We start from the raw sequence: 19,525 nt of genomic DNA on the forward strand, positions 1-19,525 counted from the left end.
GGCTGCGACCCCGCCGCCGCCGTACACCTCCACCTGCGGGTGAGCCGGGGCCGGGCCCTGCACGCCCGGGAGATGCGGAGGCCTCTGGGGTCGGGGAGGGGGGCCGCCGCGGGGTCTCACGGGGCGCCCTTTCGCCTCCGCAGAGATACGAGAGATCCGGTGCCGCGGATGGGAAAGGCAGTCGGTCTGTGCTCTCCGTGCCTCCCTTCGCCAAGGAGCTGCACCTGGAGATTGTCTGCTCGCCTGCCTACAGCGCCCGTGGAGGATACGACCGGGTCCTCTACAAGCACTTTGAAATGCCCCGGTGAGCTGTGTGGGGAGGAATCGCGCTTCTACTCGTGGGGTGTATGTGTGAGGTGCGCCCTTGCTCCCTGCTTCTGTCACCCGGATCTGATACGCGCTCGTGATGCGCATAATCAACTCCTTAGCGCAGATGCTGAGTAGTTTTAGAATATTAACTTGAACCGTCTTCCCTCGAGAGTGAGAGAATTTCAGGACTTGCACACAGCGCCTCTTGTCCTGTTCTTCAGAAGACATCTTCAAGTCTCCTTCCTCATGATCTACCATCCCATGCTGAGGGCTCCCAGGTGCTGCCCACAGGCCTCCATTCTGAGCCATGTCCATAACCCCAATTTTCAGCTTTGAATGAAGTTGTGTAATCAGGAGACTGGATGTGTTGCCTTCCACTCTTATGACACTGGCCCCCAAGACTCTTTCATTCGGGAGTTGAGGCTTTCTGTTGGAATTATACTCAGCTGTTCCTGGGATAAGGCAGCTATTTTGTCTGGAAGAGATGCTCTTTAATGGCATTCATCTTCTGTACCATTCCCACAAGGTTCTCCATAGTAGTCTGGTTATGCCTAGTTGCATCCAGTGCATGCTAAATCTTTAAGTGGCTATTTATAGTTTTATTTACAGGAAAGGAGTTTATATGAATAGCTATGTTCTTTTTGTAAAAATGCATGTGATATGGGACAGGGAGGACTCATGACCAGAAGGATTTACTCTCACTGGTGAAATTCCCTGGTTGTTTTTGTAGGCTTGTCCAGGAGAGAGACATCCTATGTGTTCCAACATTTGGATATGCTGAGTTTTTAGAAGTAAATGCAAACAAATTCCTAAGGTAAGTGGCAATAAACTGGCTCTATTACATGTGTACTGCAAGAGAAAATATACTTGTCCACTACTGATTCTCTTGGAACAAGACAGTTTATTCTATTCTGATCTGTCCCTGGAGTTTAGGGTTTATCTGCCTCAGTTTAGGGGGAAGAGGGAGCCGTCTTTGTTGGATTATGGAGTTCTGCAGCTAGGAGGGAGGTCTCCCTTAGCTCATGGAGGAAAATAGTCATGGATGGAAGAAAGGAAAAAGAAAAACCGATGGGGAAAATAGAAAGAAGAGGAGGAAGGGGTGGCCTGGGGACTGCCAGTGCCACATAAAGTGAAGTGGAAGTTGGGTTTGTCAACTTGTGATGGACAGCAAAGTGTGACTATAAGCCCTTACAGTTCTTGTTAGAATAACTTTCTGTTTGGCCACCAGTTCTGCCTTTCTTGGTTTTGCTTGTATGGCTTTGAAACCATTCTGTGCTAAATGAGAGAAAGTCACCTTTGTACCGGAGTAGGGATGCTTGCAGTGGGATTTGGCTGGTGTTAATAGAAGTGCTTCAACTGTGTCATAGAGGGAACCACCACAGGTAACTGAGGTGTGTGATGCAAAGAATTGCCTTGAATCGTTCATGCAGGATATACCAGCAGCATGTTGTAATACTGCTCAGGTCTGCTATGTATTTTAAAATGTAATAGTTTTATAGCACCACTACACTGAGTGTTTTCTAGGCTGTTTCTTAGAGGGAGGCAGGATCATAGGAGGCACAAATCCTCATTTGTGGAAGTTTTTGTTATATATTAGCCATGTGGCAAGCCAGAGAAGAGGGCAGATTTCATGGGACCTAAAGAGCTTGGAACTGTGTTGGTGTGCAAATGGTACAATTATTCAGAGGGTGGAGAGAATCCTGGAGGAAACCTCTGTAGATCCCTTAATCTGTCCAGTGGGATATCAACGTAGGAAGAAGCATTTGTTCCTGTGAGGTGTCCAGGGCAGGATACTTGTAAGGCTCTCATGGTATTTGGGTGAGTCCTAGTCTGCAGCCTAGAGGACTCTGTGCTGTAAGATTTTTATACGCTGCAGGTGAATCTCTGCGGAGATGTAGTGAAAGAAGCTGTGGTAGAAAAGCTTGAGCTCTTAGACAGATGAAATAAGGTTAGCACAGTCGTACTTGTGGACTGAAGCCACCATCAGAAGCTGTAGCTGTTGACAGTCCTGTTGGTCTGTCTGGCTATGCAGCACAGCAGGGTCCATAAAGGATCCGCATGGGTCCCAGGAGAGGACAAGAGTATCTCTGCTTACTCGTGTCTTTCAGCTCTCTTCTTGCTTGACAACTGTATTGTTCCTGCCTTCAGGATCTTGTCTCAGCACTTTAGACTGCTTGTTTTTTCCCTTAGGTGGCCAGAGCTTTACTTCAAAGTGAGGAAGATTTTAGGCAAAGTGGAAGGCGAGGAGTCTGAGGGTTACCTGGTGGACACCCAGAACACCTCTCTCTATCTGGTAAGACATCAGTGGAGAACAGGGACTGCTCACAGGAGATCTGAGGCTGAGGTTGCGCTGTGGATGATAAAGGTGCCTGTGGAGGCTTGTGTCTCCTGCCATTGAAAAACAGCATTTCAGGACAGACTTTTTCACTTGGTACTTGTCTTTTCCACAGAGTGCTATTTTCCTTTCCTCACAGGTGGGTTCAACAAACAGCGCTGTTCCATCTGCCCCAGCCTATAACAGCCATGAGTTTTGGAGCAGTTTGTCTCCTGCTGGACTTTCTGATGTCGTGAAGCAGCTCTGTGATGCTCTTCGGCCTCACCTGAACAGTTGGTGAGTTAGAATTCCTTCTAGCAAGCCCCGGGAGAGCTGGCACCCTGCTCTCTAGTTACTGGAAGAACTGCCTCTGTGTTACAGGGCAAGTGCACTGAGCGGGCCTGGCAGTGTTCTTCTCTCTGGGCCAAGCGGCAGTGGGAAACTGATGGCTGTCAGAGCTGTGTGTAGCTGTCTCAACCTCCACCTCTTCAAGGTAATGCCTCCTGTGGGTGGTTGATTGGTGGATTTACAACATAGAAAGAATTACTGAAACATTCTTTTTTTTAGCCATACCAACACCCTTGCTGCAACTGTGACAGGAGCCTGCCCAAAAGCTTCTCCTGTGTGCACATGCAGACAGAAGGAGTCAGAGTCTGCTGAGTTTAGCAGCTCGTTCTGGAGCAGATTACAACTGCTGGTGGGCAGAACCTGAGAGCAACCCTTTGAATCAGCCTAAAGGACTGTCTAGCCCCCCTGGTCCACGTCTGAGACTGGCCAGATGCTCAGGAAGAGAATGTAAGCCTGAAGGGATGTTTCCTAGGCATGTACCCTCCAGTGCTCCAGAATCAGTAATTTAGAGATCTCTTGGCTCAGGGTGTGTGTTTGTACCTTTCTTTACTGACTCTTGTCATCAATGTTGTCATTCTGATATACTTTACAGATACTGCAATACACAGTTGTATTTCAGCAGACTAACTTCCTATCATTTTATAGGGCATTGATTTGATACTGCCACCCTCTGGGGTATAGTAACTAAAATAACCTGGGAGACATTGGAGAGGTGCTGAGGGCAGGAATTTCAGTGGCAATGTGTGTTTTGAGTTGTCCCTGCATAGGTTGGGCAAAAGGCATGTTGGAAGGTGAGGCAGAGATGATGCTGAGATCTTCTCTAGCTGGTTGGGAAGACTCGAAAAGAATTGCAGCCCTTCGTTTGATAAAAGCATGTGTTCAAAATCTTGTGGCCTGTAGAAGAGCTGCCCTGTAACTGTGTTCACATTTCACTACCCCACTCACCTCCTGACAAGAGCAAAAAAGCCCCCAAATATTCCATAGCAGTGCTTGGCTTCTGAAAGGGGAACATCATCAAAATGAAGTTTCTTTATGAAGAAAGAATCAACCATGATAAGGAAATGTTACATCTGCTGTGGAGGTGAATGGGGGACACTAATGCCACAACATGAGGCCATTGCATAGATCATATTGGGATGGGCTTGAGAAAAGTAAGTGGGAGACAAAACAGTTGAACAGCAGGTAAAGGGCAGTTGCTAAAGATTCTTCAAGGGGCACAAACCTGTAGCAGGTTAGGGTGGTGGATAGAGTTACCACACTCTGGGATGACTTCCCTACTTGTGAAGAATCCATGTAGTTTTTGCAATGGGAAATCCTGTCCCGTAAACCTTCAGAAAGTTACTTGAAGGTGTTAGCAAGCATGTGAGGAAGGTAACTTGACCCAACAGAGTCTACTTGGGTTTTGAAAAGGCTCTTTGGGAAACTTGAATAGCAGTGGGATGTGAGTGAAGGTCCTGACATGGATAAAGTGCTGGTTAAAGGTTGGGAACAGGATGGGAATAGTTGATGAGTCTTCACAATCAGCAGCAGAGCTCTGCAGGCACTGGGAGCTCAGAAATTACATGGAAAGGTGTGAATAATGATGTGATGGCTTGTTGATAATTAAGTTACTAAAGGTAAGAGGAAAAGGTGACAGACTGTCCTTGGACTAGAGGAGATCTTTAAATGAGACCAAGTGACTGAGCAGTAAAATGGCAGGTAAAATTCACTATGGTGGGTTTTACATGGGAAATATATTTCAAGCTGACTATCACCAGTCAGTATTAATAATGTGGTTTTATGTCAGTGGCTCCATGAAAACTTGGGCTCTGTTCTCCATATATGTCAAAAATCAGATCATATTTTAGGAAACAAACTTGAGAATAGGTGCTGCTGCTGTGCAGATCTGTGTCTTGCCACAGCTTGGATATTATGTGCAGTTGTGATCTCCCCATTGCAAAAGCTTAAAGCTGAACTGGAAAAAATCAGAGTAGGACACTGAGGAAGATCAGAGGTCTAGACCAGTTTCTGTGTGGTGAACAGCTGAACAGGCTCCTCAGCTTGAAAAATAGAGAACTTAGGGAGAGGTTGATAGAGGTTCTTGAGTGGTTGGCAGAGAGTGGAAGGTGTGTACTTTTCTCTGTGCCAGCATGAGGCCCAGGGCTGACAGGTGAAGCTAGCAAGAGCAGGTAAGCTAAAGGAGATTATTCTTTCTCTAGTATTTGGAGGAGCAATCTACTGTTATGAAACCACATCTGACTAGGAAAATCCCTTTCGGTGGGAATGGTAGGTGCCTGGAAGAGTACTGAGAGGAAAGGGTTACATGTGCTTATCCTGATCTTACTCTGTCTTCAGCAGCCACTTGTGGCTCTGCTTGAAGACAAAATAGCAGGCTAAATGGACTCTTGGTCTGAACCACTACAGCTGTTCCTATGTTCTTACAGCTGTGGCTGTCCTGGGATAAGCTTCACAGCCAAAATGAGGTCTAGCTTCTGTCTCTGTCCAGCACTGGAGGTTCTGGGCACCAAGGCAGTCTTCATGGACTTGTTAAAAAGACTATTTTCCTTCTGCACACTCCTTTTGTTCACCCTGACAGCCTGGATGTATCCTGCAAATTCTTTACTCTCCTTGAATCTGTAGAGTTATGTTTGCAGAAGTGAGAGGATTGGAAATCACACAGTGACTTTTCTAGAAGAGTTTGAAACTCTGAAAGGACTTGGAAGAAGAAGAAAGATGGAAAGAAGAGAGTTGGAAGGTTCCTTTTTGTGAAGGAAAACAGACTTGCTCCTTTTTTGTGGGCATTTTTAGAGTAAACTCAGAGAAAACAAAATAAGCATTTTAGATACTTGGGTTTTCTTCTTCTATTTAGAAGTTGAGTCCTGTTAAGTTGACATTCTTTAACTGCTCTTTTCTACCCAAGTAAAGCGCTAACAGTGGGTCAGTGGGGGAGGTAGACACAGCCTTGGCCAGCTGCTGTGCAGCTCATCTTCTGGACACAATCCTTAGTGGTGCTGAGCTCTTACCCTTCTGCAGATGTGTCATAGCTCTTGAGATCCAGTACAAGATTGTGGAGGCTTCACAGTACTTTCAGGTCCATGTATAGGATGTGTCTGGGAGCACTGTGGCACTGCCATGTCTGGGCAGGTGGCCTCAGGTTCTAGTGCGATGTGCAAGGCTATAGCTCTGATTCTGGCTCTGTGTGCTGCTTTTAAAGACTAACTAACACTATTGAAGACAGAGGTATTTGCTGTCCATCTTATTTTCCTAACCCAATTTTTATGTTCTCCCCTCCTTTTCTCACTCACTGCAATGCTTACACTACGATTCCACCTTCTCCTTTTCTGACTGTTCTGCCTGCTTTCTTACCAGGACATTCTTCCACATTGTAAAATCCACCACTTGATGATCAGCAGGTTTTTTTGTCCTTTTTGCCCTTCTGTACTTGCATACAGACACTGCTGTTATTTGGCTGGTTTTGTCTGTAGTACACAGAGCGCAGGAACTTCTCTGCTCTGCATCCCCGTCGTTACCCTTTACGTCAGCTCTTGAGACGTTCTCCCTGTTCCAAGATACCCTTTCTGAGTAGGAGGCCCAGGGAATCCCAGAGATAGTTTGACTCTCCCTGCACAACCTCACAGCACCAGGAGGCAGCACTGCCTGTGTCCAGCAGCATTTAAGCTGCTGTTCAAGGCTCGCTAGTCACCTTTCCTTTTTGGATGACTTCATCAAGTGTTTGCTTTGTAAACAGTGTCTGGGCCTCTAGCCACCTCTAACTTCCACCTCTCTGCCTCACCCCCCAACCTTCTCCCTTCCTCTTGCACTTTGAGCCTGTGTAGCACTAGGTTGAAGAATTTCCTGAGCCTCCCGCTTCATTCTTTTCACTGTTCCTCCAAGACATCTTGTTCTCCCTGTCTTGGCCTTTTCCATGGCTCTGCAGCTTAGGTTGCTGGGCCATGACATCCACTCTATCAACTTCTCTGGTCCCATGGCCTCATCTTTTTCAGACAACACCCTTTTTCCCCCCTCACCTCCTGCAGAGAAACAAGAAACAGCCATTTTTCCATGCCAGAGAGGCCTGAATGTGACTATTTTGAATATGCTCGGAGTGTTTCTCTGGGAAGAATCCATTTAGGTGTCCTTTCAGCTATGAATTGCCCGTGGAAAGCTTTGTGAAAGTGAACATTGTCCTGGGTCTCCCAGCTGTCCATGTTGCAACTGCTGCAGACTGTGTGTTTTGTGGTCTGTCTCGCAGGTTGATTGCGTCAGTTTGTGCAGTGACACCAGTGGGGCCACAGAGGAGAAAGTACAGATGGCCTTTACCCAGGCCCAGCAGTATCATCCCTGTGTGCTCCTGCTGAAAGACATCGAGGTTCTTGGCAGAGACCGGGACAGGCTAGGAGAGGATGCCAGGGTCATCGCCACTCTGAGACACCTGCTTCTGGACAGAGACTCAGCGTTGAGGTAGGGACCCTGCATGTTTGCTGTGGGCCTCTGAAGTGATTGTTTGCTTCTGCCCTAGGGCAGCAGTCACCATTACATCAAGGTGACTGATTGCTAACATGCCCTGTTTTATTTTTAATCTGATGGAGTGTCTCCAAGACTTGCTTTGTTTACTTCAGAGGGCCCTTGTTCTTCCAGATTAGTGGGAGAGGGAATCGGGAAGCTTTGTTGCCTGAAGCTGGTTTCTGAGTTGTTCAGATGAGCAAACCCAGCATGTTTGCTGTGAAGCATGCCAAGGGCTGCAGGGACCCCAGAAGTGAGCTGGACCCTGGGAGTATCTTGAGGCTGGTGACAAGTACCAGGGTGCAGGGAGGGAGACATCAAGTGATGAAACAAGATGTGGCTTGAAGGGTCTTGACTTGGAGACAGAGCTCCCAAAGCATTTCAAGAGCAAGCCAGAGGAGAGTGGTTGCGAGACACCTTGGCTAGTATGTGTGCATTTCTCGGAGCCAAGGTTAGCTGTGGGAGAATGACTTGGTGTATGTGAGGGCATTGTAAGAGGGAAGCTTCCATAATGCTGTGACTATGCACTGTCCCCCTTTTCTCAACAGCCACCCTGTCCTGGTGATTGGCACAACCTGCAAGCCCCAGGATATTCCTACGGATGTGCAGACTGCTTTCCTTCACGAGGTGAAAATTGAAGCCCCTTCAGAAGAGCAGAGAAAGTCGATGCTGAGCATGCTGACTGCCAGTCTGCCTCTGGGCAAAGAAGTGAGCCTATCCAAGCTGGCCCGCAGGACTGCAGTGAGTGAAACCACAGCAGCATGTAGAGATGGGCAGGCCAGGAGTGTTGGGCCAACCTCCCTGCCCATGGAGAAATGGGGCAATTCCCACAGCCCAGTCAACTTCTGCAGTGGTTAACTCTGCTCCTCAGACATCAGCTTTAGCTGCAGATTTCTAGTACCTAAGGATTGCACACCTTTTGCAGAGGTATTGGCTGATGCTCAGCTCTGCTAGAAGACAGAGGCAGTAGAAAAAGAATAAGCTAGAGCTTTTAACCAGAACACAGAACATCAAAGAACAACTCTGCAAGGAATTTTTCCCCATATGCTTTTTGTGGCCTAGCTGAAGCTGTGGTCAGAGACTGAACTGGTGCTGTTTGTTTCTGCATTCACAGGGTTTTGTGCTGGGAGATTTCTGCGCCTTGTTGTCCTACAGCAGCCAGGCTGCTTGTACCCGCATCCAGGCCTTGAGGTAGCACAGGCAACAGGGCAGGAGGTGGGGGAGGGCAGGGACTGCAGCCAGCCTGATAATGCCAGGACTGGGACAGAGCCTGAGTCCTTCCCTTCTTTTTCCTCACCAGTTTTCCAGGCGGACTGAGCGAGGAAGTGGAGAGAGATTTTTGCACTGCTGGGTTCCCAGTACTCGAGGAGGATTTTAGTGTTGCGCTGGACCAGCTGCACAATGCCCACTCGAAGGCAGTGGGAGCTCCAAAGGTAGGACTGGGACACAGGAAGAGGAGTTGATCCTCTAGAGCCGTATGGCTCAAGACACCTCTCACAGACCTTGTCAGACAGGGCTGTGCTCTGGCACGTCACTTCCTGTGGTGTCCTTCCTCATATTCCCCCAGCCTTGGGTGGGAAACAGTCCCAATGTGGGCTTTCCTTCACTAGTGCTTTTTGCCGCCTTGGCTTTGAATTTGGTCAGGGAAGCCCTTGCCGCTCGATTGACTAGTGCCACAGGGATGCCAGCTGAGTAACTCAGCCTTCCGAGAGGCAAAGGCAGCTGCAGGCTGGCTGCCTGCTGAGATCACCTGGCATATGGGAACAGAATGGCACAAGCTGGTGAGGAAGTTTCCCCACATGTGTGAGAAGCCTTATACTTGATCCCTGATTTGGACACTGCTCAAGCTGGCATGGGCTTTTCTGACAGCCAGACAGTTTGAAGAACATTGGGGTTCTTCAGGGAAAGGGACATTGAGTGTCATAGAAAGCCAGCACAGTCAGCTTCTTGGGAGGGGCATGATCTGCCTCTGGCAGCTCTGCACCCATGGAAACAGTGTTTGGGGTGACTGTTTCTACTGGGTAACGTGGTGTTAGGACCAAGCAAAGTGATCAGAACCTCTTCTCCATGCCCTCAAGTGGAATGATTGAACTCAGCATAGGACAGGAAACATTGGCCTTGGAGCAGTTATTCTGGCACCTTCCCTAGGTGCCCACTTGCAGTTCCTGCCCTAGCAGGTGACGACACTTGCTGGTGTCATCATCCAGGAGCTACTCTGGGACTTAATTAATTCATAAATTCACTAGAGGCTGCAATGAGTTCTGCTTTGAGGCCTTTGCCAAGTTTGCTATAAGACAAATAATAACCGTAGAGCGTGCTTGTCAGCAAGCTTTGTGAATGGGAGCTGATTTTGTTTGTATTTTATATCCCTTATCAATTTCTTAGTAATTGGCCGTGGTTCAGAAAGCCCATTTACAGACCTGGATACTCTCAACATACATAACTTCTAATTCCTCACTTGCCTTTCTGGTTAGTCACACATTTGTTTGCAGTTACAGCTTGAGCCTCCTAGAGAGAACTAATTTCAAATATCGCGTTGCTAGCAGTGTCTGCAGCGTGTCCAAGACTTACGAAAACCTTGCTGCAGTTTTCCAGCTCCTGTACTAATGTCTATAGAACTTTTTCTAGGGAGGCATTATAAGCAGAAATGCAGGGAAGAGGGCAACTTTTCCATTCATCAGCACTGAAGGAGGAGGGCCTGTGACCTTTTGCTTTAAAAGATTTTATTTTTTTCTGGAAATCCTTATCTTGTCTGACCTGATTTTCCTGATGGACTTGCTGGACAGCTGGAGAAATAGCATGAGATAACATCATCTCAAGTGAAGGAAGGAGAGCCAAATTGGCTGAGGAGGGAAAGAATTTTGCTCTAGCCTATTTTTAAACTCCCTGTTTGCGCTGGCACCTGTTCCCCACACAGCCAGCAGCTGGGGGGAAGTGATCTGGGGCTTTGGTTTCTCTGTGCATTCCCCAGAGAGCTGCTCTGACTCCCAGGATGATCTGTCATGCAGACTGTGGCATTCCTTCTATTTCTAAAGCTGTGAGCAGAGCAGTAGCATCCTCCCAAGATTGTTTTGCTCAGCATAAAACAATGAAAGTGCCATGGCTCACCCCTCTCAATTTTGCTGTCTTTCCTCGCTTTGCAATGATCCCTTGCGTGTTTGCAGTTGACCCCATCCCTATCTATTTCTTATAAGCATCCGTGGACTTTGTTTTTGCATCCTTCCTTTCAAAAGTAGCTAGCTTTCTGTACAGTGTCCTCCAGGACATCTGTCTCTCACATCCTCCTTCACACAACAGAGGTCCTAGTCACTGGGGTTTCGTTGCTCTGGTATGAAGCCCTTGGACAATCTCACCACCCTGGGGACAAGGTGCCCTGAACACAGGTAGCTCCAGGTTTTGGTTTGGGTTTTTTTATTTTTATTTTTACATTCCCTCATGTGTCCCAGCGGCTGTTTGCAGCAGGGCTCTCTCCCCACGAGCTGCAGGCAACCCTGGCAGTTACTTTCCCTGGGATATTTTTGCCAGCAGGTAATAGGAGGCACAACAGAGGACTGGAGACAGGCAGCATGCTGTGAGCACGGCTTGCCTGGAGACATGTGCAGTTTTCACCATTGCAAGGCTCGGGAAAGCTGAAGTGTGGATGCTGGGTGATCCCACAGCTGGGATGGCTGGGCAGTGCAGTGCGGGGCTGACTTGCTGCATCACCAGATGCAGCTGACAGCACAAGGGGCTGATGACTAGCACACCGCTGGAGCAAGAGCTGCCCAGGCATGCTCGGGGCTCAGGAAGAAGTGCTGACAGGGACTCTCCCTCTCTTGGCAGATCCCCTCTGTGTCCTGGCAGGATGTTGGTGGGCTACAAGAGGTGAAGAAGGAGATCCTGGACACTATCCAGTTGCCCCTGGAGCATCCTGAGCTGCTGTCACTGGGTTTGTGCCGCTCTGGTCTGCTGCTGTATGGGCCTCCAGGGACAGGGAAGACCTTGCTGGCAAAAGCTGTGGCAACCACATGTGCCATGACGTTCCTTAGGTGAAGAGTGGGGGAGGTCACACAATGGGACTGACATTCTCCTGGCAGTGGATAGGCATCCTCTGACTGGCTCCCTTTTCTCTCTGCCCTGCAGTGTGAAAGGGCCAGAGCTCATCAACATGTACGTTGGGCAAAGTGAGGAGAACGTGCGTAATGGTGAGGAGATAGATCCTGCTCCTGCATGTGGGAAGATGGGGCTTTTCTGTGGTGCTGGGGGGAAGGAGGTAGTGCTTAAACCCCTCTTCCCAACTCCCAACCACAGCTGTCAGCAGTGGCATGAACCCAACTGTCTGTTCCCTGCCTTGCTGCAGCTTCTGCTCCTGTTGCTCTTGTCCCTGGTGTTCCTGGTAGGACAGCAGACCCTCAAAGACAGCTGAGCCTCGGGGCCCATCGTGCTGGGTGCTGCTGGTGATGTAGCAGGTCCTGTTGCTGTTGACTGCTCCTTCAGGTCTTTCTCACCTTCTGTGCTGTCTCCTCCCAGTGTTTGCCAGAGCCAGGGCAGCTGCTCCTTGCATTATTTTCTTTGATGAACTGGATTCCCTGGCCCCCAGTCGTGGGCGGAGTGGAGATTCAGGGGGTGTCATGGACAGGTGAGTGAGCGCCCTGCATCCTTGGGAGACCAGCATACCTGCCTCAGCTGGGGGGATGCACAGGACTGCCCTGCAAGGCAGACTCCATTCCAACTCTCCTCTACTTTTTCCCTCCCTGCTCCCTTCAGCTCCTCTGCATGGCCTGTCTTCTCTCTCTGGACATGAGTATTGCTGTTTGCATTGCCGCAGATTCCTGATTGCCCAAGCTTGTTGTGCAAACATTTGGTTAAAACAGAGTTTCCTCTAGCTGCTTCTGTGGCTGCCAACTGCTCCCTTTGGCCTCTCCAAGGTCATCCTTCACACCGCTGCCGTGCTCTCTTCCTATTAGTTGCTGTTTCCTTGTGGTGGGAAGCCTTTCAGCTGCCTCTGGTAGAAGCAAAATATATATAGCTTGGAGATAACCAGAAACAGGGTTATTTTCCCCAGACCTCTTCTGCTGAGCTTATAGTCCCCAACCAATCTTCCTCTCCACCTGTGAGGGGTTCTGCAGAATTTTCCAGTGACGCCATGTGCCCCTGGCAACCATCTTCACGCGCTCAAGCCAGCAGTTAAATTTGAGGCTGGATATGGTGTCCACTGGTCACCTCAGCTGATTCCAGAACCTGGTGGATATATCCCTGTTTCAGGAGGTCTGCGCAGCCGTGAAGTACTGTGCTGCCAGACCAGGTTAAGCCACGTGGCTATGGAACTAGATCTGCTGTGTGTGCTGTTCACTACCCTGAGGACTGGCTGGCAGAGTCACTCTCCTGCCAGGGGTACCTGGCCTGGACTGACAGGGCAGTCTTGCTGCTGAACTTGCTGGGCAGTACCATGTAGCAGGGAGAGTTAGGACCAGCCAGCACATCTGAGCGGGGAACCTGAGCCGCAGCCTGTGTTTGGTCTGTGTTGCCAGTGTCTGACAGCAAGTATAAGCATGTGTGGCCATCGTGGAAGGGTTCAGAGCCAAGCGTAGTCCTGAAGGACTGTCTCAGTACCAGGGGTTTGCACTTATTTTGCAATGAGCTCACATGCCCACTAGCTGTGCTCAAACAGGGAAATCTGGGTAGTTGTGTCAGGGCTCTTCAGGGAAGAGAAATATGAGCTGAAGTCCAAGACATGGACCTGCCTGTGGCCTTGCTTATTCCTCTTTTCATTTGGTGGCTGAGGGTGACAGTGGGTGACTTGCCAAGGTCTAGTTTTGAGCATCCTGTCTTGCTCCTTGCAGAGTTGTCTCGCAGCTCCTGGCTGAACTTGATGGCCTTCATTCCACCAGAGAGGTATTTGTCATTGGAGCTACCAACAGGCCTGATCTCCTGGACTCAGCTCTGCTCCGGCCAGGCAGGTATGTCACATCCTACCCTGACTCACTCCACAGTAGTTCCCTGGAGCTCCTCAGGCAGAGATGAGCTGGCATGATGTCCCCACATCCCCACCCCACAGAGACTGTTCCCAAGCCTCCTTGCCCTGGCTTGTGGAGATAGGAAGCCAAGAGGAGGCCAGTACCTATGGCTGTAGCAGCAGCACAAGATACCATTGTTTATTATCTCTCACCACTCTGGTTATTGCCCCAGCAGCACAGCAGAACAAAAAGGGACCTGCTGTGGCACTAAACTGGCAGGAAGAATTGGTCGCTCATGGCCTGTTCTGCGGAGCTGCCCTCCAGGCTGCCCACATGCCTGCGGCTTGTTCTCCATCCTGTGGCAAGACATTGTATCTGCTGTTGTTGGACCTCACATGGTTCCTGTCAGCCTGCTTCTCCAGCCTGCCCCAGTCCCTTTGCAGAGTAGCCCTGCCCTCCAGCACATTGACTGTTTCTCCCCATAGCTTTGTATCATCCATGAACTTGGTAGCAAAAGGAGCTGCCCCAGGGTCACCCTTCTGTTTCTGGTGCATGGGGCTGAGCACCAGTGGCAGGTTTGTCTTGGCCTGTTCTCGACTATCTGTTCTCTCTGCTGACAGGTTTGACAAGCTGGTCTATGTGGGCATAAACGAAGACCGGGAGTCGCAGCTGCAGGTGCTGAGCGCCGTCACCAGGAAGTGAGTGACCCTGTGCTTTCACAGCAGCCTTTCTGGTGTTGATGCGTAGTGTGCTCCAGCTTGGCTTCATATCTGAGCCCTGGGGAGCACCTGAGTCACTGACCCACAGCTGGCAGGTAGGGGAAGAGGATGGGTCAGCTTCCCGAAGCAGAACTGGGGCTGGTTTTCCTACAAGCTGGGAGCTGCTCAGCTGGCTGTCCAAGTGGAGGGGTTGGTAGAGTTCTCCAGTCACCGTACCCATGTGCTCTTCTCGAGTAGCTCAGCCAGATCCAAAGAGTGTGATGAGGCTGCAGTGCAGCACCGTGACAGGAACTTCTCATTTCCTTTTTACAGGAGTTTCCCCAAGCATGTCTCCTGCTGTTTGCAGGTCCAAGGGTGAAAGCAGCTCCATTTGTCTCACTGCCTCTCCTCCTGCGATGCTGAGGGGTGTTCAGCCTGTGCTCTGTCTTTCCAAATGCTGGTTGTGTGGGATCATGAAGCAGCAGGGTTTGGCTGCTTCCACAGCTGCTCTGAGCTCCTGAGAGCTTGTCTGGAGGGAGAAAAGCAAGCCTTGCAATTCAGGTGCAGAGGTAGCCCCCATCACAGCTGGGTGTGCAGCTGTGAATCTCCCTCTGCAGGGACTTTTCTGTGATGGGTAGCTGTGATCCTGCTGCCTTTGAGGATAAGCTATCAGGAGAGGTGAGAACGTGGGCTGGCTGCGAGAGTCACGGAATCATTCCTGTTGGAAAAGACCCTTGGGATCATCAAGTCCAACCATCAGCCCTACTCTACAAGTTCTCCCTTACACCATAACCCCCAACATCTCATCTAAACGACCCTTAAACACATCCAGGGATGGTGACCACCACCTCCCTGGGCAGCCTGTTCCACTGTCTGACCACTCTTTCTGTGAAAAAGTTTTTCCTAATGTCCAGTCCTTTCACACCATGTGGCTTGGCAGTCATGCCCTCCAGCATGATGCTGTTGTCAGTGCTGAGACAGGAGGCTCACTGTCTGCAGTGTGGCTCTGATGGGATGGTTTGGTGTTAGAGTGGTTTGTACTGTCTGTAATTAAACATGTTCTTATCCAGCCCTGGCTGTAGGCTGTTCCCAGGCATGTGGAGCACTTAATTTCTCTGATGGAGAACTCAAAGTTGCCTTTGATCCTACTTAGCAGGAGAGAGGACTTTGCAGTGTGGATGTTTCAAAGAGAAGTAGCTGCATTGAAAAAACAAACCAACCAACCCCTTTGTTTTTTGGAGCATGCAGAGCACAGTCCAGAAGGTGTTAAACATGATGCTTCTGATTCCTCCTGCCCACTCACACTGGCTGCTGCCATGTCTCCCTGGGTCTGTTTTTTCTGTGGCTTTTACACCTGCAGTTTTCTCTCTTGGCAGGTTTAAACTGGATCCTTGTGTGAATCTCACCACCATCCTAGAAAAATGCCCAGCTCAGCTGACAGGAGCAGACATCTACGCCCTGTGCTCAGACGCCATGATGTGCGCTGTCAAACGCAAGGTGGAATGGATCGAGGAAGGTAGGAGCCCAGCCTCTACCTGTCCCACAGGCTGGCGGCCCAGTGCAGGGGCAGGGAGGAGAGTTACCACTACCGGTCACTGGGTTTGCAGAAGAACCTCGATGCCTCAGGGACCACCTTTAAATGCTGGGCTCTGGGCTGCTGGTGGGCAGGCAGATTCTGCAGATGTGGTCCACCTCTGGTGCTTGGCCCCAGGGGGAAGGAGAGGGGCACAGGTTTTCCCTCCAGTTCCCGATGGCTGCAGAGGGGGCTGTTGGATCTTGCCAGCCGCCCTTGTGCTTGGTGCTCAGCCTTTTCCTGTTCTCTCTGTCATGCAGGGCTGGATACCGAGAGCTCTGCTCTGATCCTGACAATGGAAGACTTCCTGCAGGCTGCTGCGAGCTTGCAGCCATCAGTCTCTGAGCAGGAGCTGCTCAGGTACAGGCTCATCCAGCAGAAGTTTGCTGCCTGCTAATGCTCAGCAGAGCCGGGAGGAGTGACGGGGAGAGTGTGTTAAGGGGTGCGAGAGAACAGGTACAAACAGGCACCTGCCTGCTCTTCTCGTCTCCTGGGCTGCCTCCTTTTGAGCTTGAGTAGAAGTGGCTGTGCAGTTTCTTGAGCCAAAGCCTGGTGGAAGCACTGCTCTGCTCAGCCAAGCTGGCGTTGGGTTCTGTAACGCCCCCTCACATCTCAGGGAGCACTTTATGGTGCTGGGAGCATATCGGGGTGACTTCCCTGTAGGGAGGAAGCTGTCTCATGGTTGTGAGCAATGTAGGAGTGTCTGTGTGACAGAGCACTGGGGGAAACAAGGCCCAGACTACTCCTGTCTTGGCAGCAAGAGTGGGGCTGGAGGCAGTTGCTTGTTGGGGTGGTCAGCCCCCAGTGAGGAGTGCTGGCTGGAGGGCAGCAGGACACGGCACTGCAGCTGCACCTGAGCTAGGATCAACACGGTCTCTCAATAAATACATTTTTTTGGCACTAGGCACTCATTGCCTGGCCACAGGTCTTTGCTTGATGGTGTCTGTGGGTTTGGGAAGGTCCCTGTGAGCCCCCAGGTGTGCTGGGTGTTGCAGAGAAACCGTTGTCCTGCAGGTGGAGGGGAAAGCACACGTATGAACCCAGCTGGGGCCACCCTTGTCCCTCAAAGGTTGCCAGAATGGCTAGAGCCCATGCTGGATGAGGAGGGGCTGAAGGAGGGGGTTTTGCTCAGCTGTGGGCTGAGCTGCCATGGGAGACGGAGCCCAGATTTTGGAGGCACAGGGGGCCAGAACAAGAGGCAATGGGAGCATATGGCAGCAAGGGAAATTCCCAGCAGATATGAGGAAAACCTTGCGATCGGGAGAGGGAGGGCTCAGCGTTGGAAATACTCAACACTTGGCTGGAGCCAGCCAGAGCTTCCCTCTCTGCACTAACTTGTGCCCTGTTGGCCCCGACATCCCATCTCTAGCCCCTGCTAGAGCTTCATGGCAGCTGCCAGCACCATCGTGTGTGCCCTGCATCCTGGTCTTTGCGAAGGATGCTAAATAAATCCATGCTTGAGCCAGTGTGGCAGCCAGCTGGCTGGCAGCTGCCTCTGCTGGGTCCCTACAGCTGCCGGTGTGGGCAGCCCCACATTAAGCCAGGCGCCTGCGCGCACCCCAGCCCGAAGGGCTGTCACTGCCAGGCTTTGCCTGCCCCGAGACGGCTGGCAGCCACGTTCCTGAGCCAAGCATGGCTGTTGAGGACTGGGTTCCTGCTCTGCTCCTCCCCACAGGGCTGGTTCTCCAGCAGCTGCGGGTGTTTCATGCGCTAAGACCCAGGTGCTGGGTGCCTCCAGCCCTGTTGCTCTGGCTCTGACACCGGAGCATGTTGAGGCAGAGCTGCCCCTGACCGCAACGCGCTGCTGGATCTGGCCACCACCTCTTCCCCAGGGCGGGCAGGAGGGAGTTGCAGCCACAGCAAAGGCACTGGTAGGGTGTATGGAGCCTCCCTCTCCTGGGAACTGCAAGGGGGTCTGAGTACACCTGGATGGGGCTCAGGGGTGCCCAGAAAAGGGGTCAGCACCTAGCTGGGGGTGCAAGGGAGAAAAGGGGTAGCTATACACCCCTGTGAGAGGTGTTGCAGGGGGCTCAACAGGGACATGCAGCCACCCAGGAGCCAGCCCCCACCTTGCCTCTGCTTCAGAGGGAGCCCCAAACCTCACACCACAAGCATGACCAGCACCTGCAGCTGGGGACTTAAAAAAGGGGGGATTGAGGGGGGTGGGGACTCCACCCCGGGGTATGCAGGCTGTGCCTGCACCTACCCCATATTTCCCCCAGGCTGAGCACTTCCTTCCCTGGGAATCCTGAGGCATGGCTGCCGTCCTCCTTGCCTGGTACCCTACCCATACACGGACACACAGACCACAGGCTCTGATAGCTTTCACAACTGCTCTTAATGAAGATAAGGGGGCTCCCAAGCAGCTCTCAGTGATGCGGGCTCCCAAGCAGCTTTCAGTGATGCGCCCAGCTCTCTGCTTGTCCCCAGAGCCACTTGCAGAGCTCTCAGCCACCACAGTCCTGTCCCTGTGGGCCCCTCAGGCCATCTTCTTCACGACGTGGATGAAGTAGCAGGGGACATGGGCCTGCCCCGGTGTGTAGGGCTGGAAGTCACCCAGGACGCTGTGCTGGCACTTCCCCTGGAAGGCACCTTTCAGCAGGGCTGTGAAGGCCTCCAGCCGATGCGGGTAGTATGAGAGCCGAAACTTGCTGTGAGGAGGCAACGATGGTGAGGCAGGGGAGCAGCAGGGCACGGCGCCAGCTACATCCCTGGCTAGGAGCCACCCCTGTGGCCCCTCTCACCTCAGCTCCGGGGCTGCCCCTGCCTCGGTGGGGGGGACCTGCACCGTGTAGTCCAGGGTCACCATGTGCGCTTTGTTGTTCACCAGCAGCACCGAGGTGGTGATATCCTTTGTCAAGTCACTCTGGGGACCACAGGAGGGCATCTGTGTCCTGCGGGGATGTGGTGGCCCCCAGCCTGGCCACAGCCCTGCTCCCTGCCCTGCCTGGCCCCCGTGGGGCCAGGGAGCTGGGGCAGAGAGGCATGGGACAGGGCAGGGTCTGCCAGCCACCCACCTTGTAGTAGATGTTCTTGCCAGGTGGCGCGCAGCCCGTGGCCAGGATGTGATCGTAGTTGCGGTGGTCGATAACCAGGACACCCCCGGGCCGCACCATGCTGGCAATGTTCCTCAGGGCCAGCTTGTGGTCACTCTGGTCACCTGGGGAGGAAACCATGGAGTCCCCAGGCACTGGCTGTACCCCACATCACAGCCCACGGTGCCCCATCAGAGCACGCCACATGGGGAACCCACCACCCTGCTTGTGGCACAAGTCTGGGTGTGTCTTCAGCCTTGCCAGAGATGCAACATCATAGATGCACACAGCGCCACCGCCACCACGGGACCCCATGGCCCCGCTCGTGCCACAAACTCAGCCTCCCTGGACACGAGCAACTCCACCGCGTGTAATCCACTGCCCCACTCATGGCATGAGTGTTCAGTCTGCTGGGAGATGCTGTGTCTATTGCATAGGTGTCCCCCCCCGCCTCCTGACCCCCACACCCCACCTTTGAAGTCAGGCAGGTGTGCAAAGGAGTTGCCCAGGCAGATGACTGCGTCAAACCCATCCCCTGGTTTCTCCAGGTCCTTCTCCAGGGTGAGCCAGTTGGCCTCCTCGATGACTGCAGCACAGGGGAACAGATGAGGGCAGGGACACCCTACCTACCCAACAACCTCCCCTGCATGCAAGCCCACCCCACCCCAGCATCCCCCAGCCCTTCCTTGGCCCCAGCAAGTGCTGGCTCTGGCCTGGGGCCAGCAGGCAGGCAAAGGCCATGGCCTGGGTTTGCTGAGCAGCTGGCACCAGCAGGTCTCTGCCCGTCCCGGCAGCAAGGCCACCGACACCCACGTGAGGGGCCCGAGCAC

The 19,525-nt window shown here is 51.9% G+C and overlaps 2 protein-coding genes across 2 annotated transcripts; one reads left to right on the forward strand and one right to left on the reverse strand.

The window, feature by feature from the left end:
* Positions 1-3: 3 nt before the first annotated feature.
* PEX6 (peroxisomal biogenesis factor 6) lies at positions 4-16,565 on the forward strand (the record flags this gene model as incomplete). Its single annotated transcript, XM_026844675.1, has 17 exons — positions 4-39; positions 144-304; positions 1,040-1,123; positions 2,500-2,602; positions 2,784-2,920; positions 3,005-3,116; positions 7,203-7,411; positions 8,002-8,194; positions 8,568-8,644; positions 8,754-8,886; positions 11,276-11,481; positions 11,576-11,637; positions 11,963-12,071; positions 13,276-13,392; positions 14,010-14,087; positions 15,464-15,603; positions 15,921-16,565. Coding segments are annotated over 17 exons (2,094 nt in total), but the record flags the coding sequence as incomplete, so codon positions are not given.
* A 1,475-nt stretch (positions 16,566-18,040) lies between these two features.
* Positions 18,041-19,328, reverse strand: LOC113477688 (glycine N-methyltransferase-like). Its single transcript, XM_026844166.1, has 4 exons — positions 19,168-19,328; positions 18,678-18,820; positions 18,405-18,526; positions 18,041-18,311 (listed from the first exon to the last, which is right to left on the reverse strand). Exons 2-4 carry the CDS (start codon positions 18,774-18,776, stop codon positions 18,140-18,142), a joined length of 393 nt encoding a protein of 130 aa, XP_026699967.1. The 5' UTR covers positions 18,777-18,820; positions 19,168-19,328; the 3' UTR covers positions 18,041-18,139.
* Between the last annotated feature and the right edge of the window lie 197 nt (positions 19,329-19,525).

Source organism: Athene cunicularia, assembly GCF_003259725.1.
Source record: "Athene cunicularia isolate RWA chromosome 3 unlocalized genomic scaffold, athCun1 chr3_part1, whole genome shotgun sequence".
Taxonomy (NCBI): domain Eukaryota; kingdom Metazoa; phylum Chordata; class Aves; order Strigiformes; family Strigidae; genus Athene; species Athene cunicularia.

Bases quoted from the DNA above. Each gene is read 5' to 3' on its own strand.
- LOC113477688 (XM_026844166.1), bottom strand. From the start codon at position 18,776: ATGGTGCGGCCCGGGGGTGTCCTGGTTATCGACCACCGCAACTACGAT. The intron at 18,527-18,677 runs GTGGGTGGCTGG...TGTGGTCCCCAG, and splicing joins GCAAGAACATCTACTACAAG to AGTGACTTGACAAAGGATAT. The intron at 18,312-18,404 runs GTGAGAGGGGCC...GCCTCCTCACAG, and splicing joins GGGGCAGCCCCGGAGCTGAG to CAAGTTTCGGCTCTCATACT.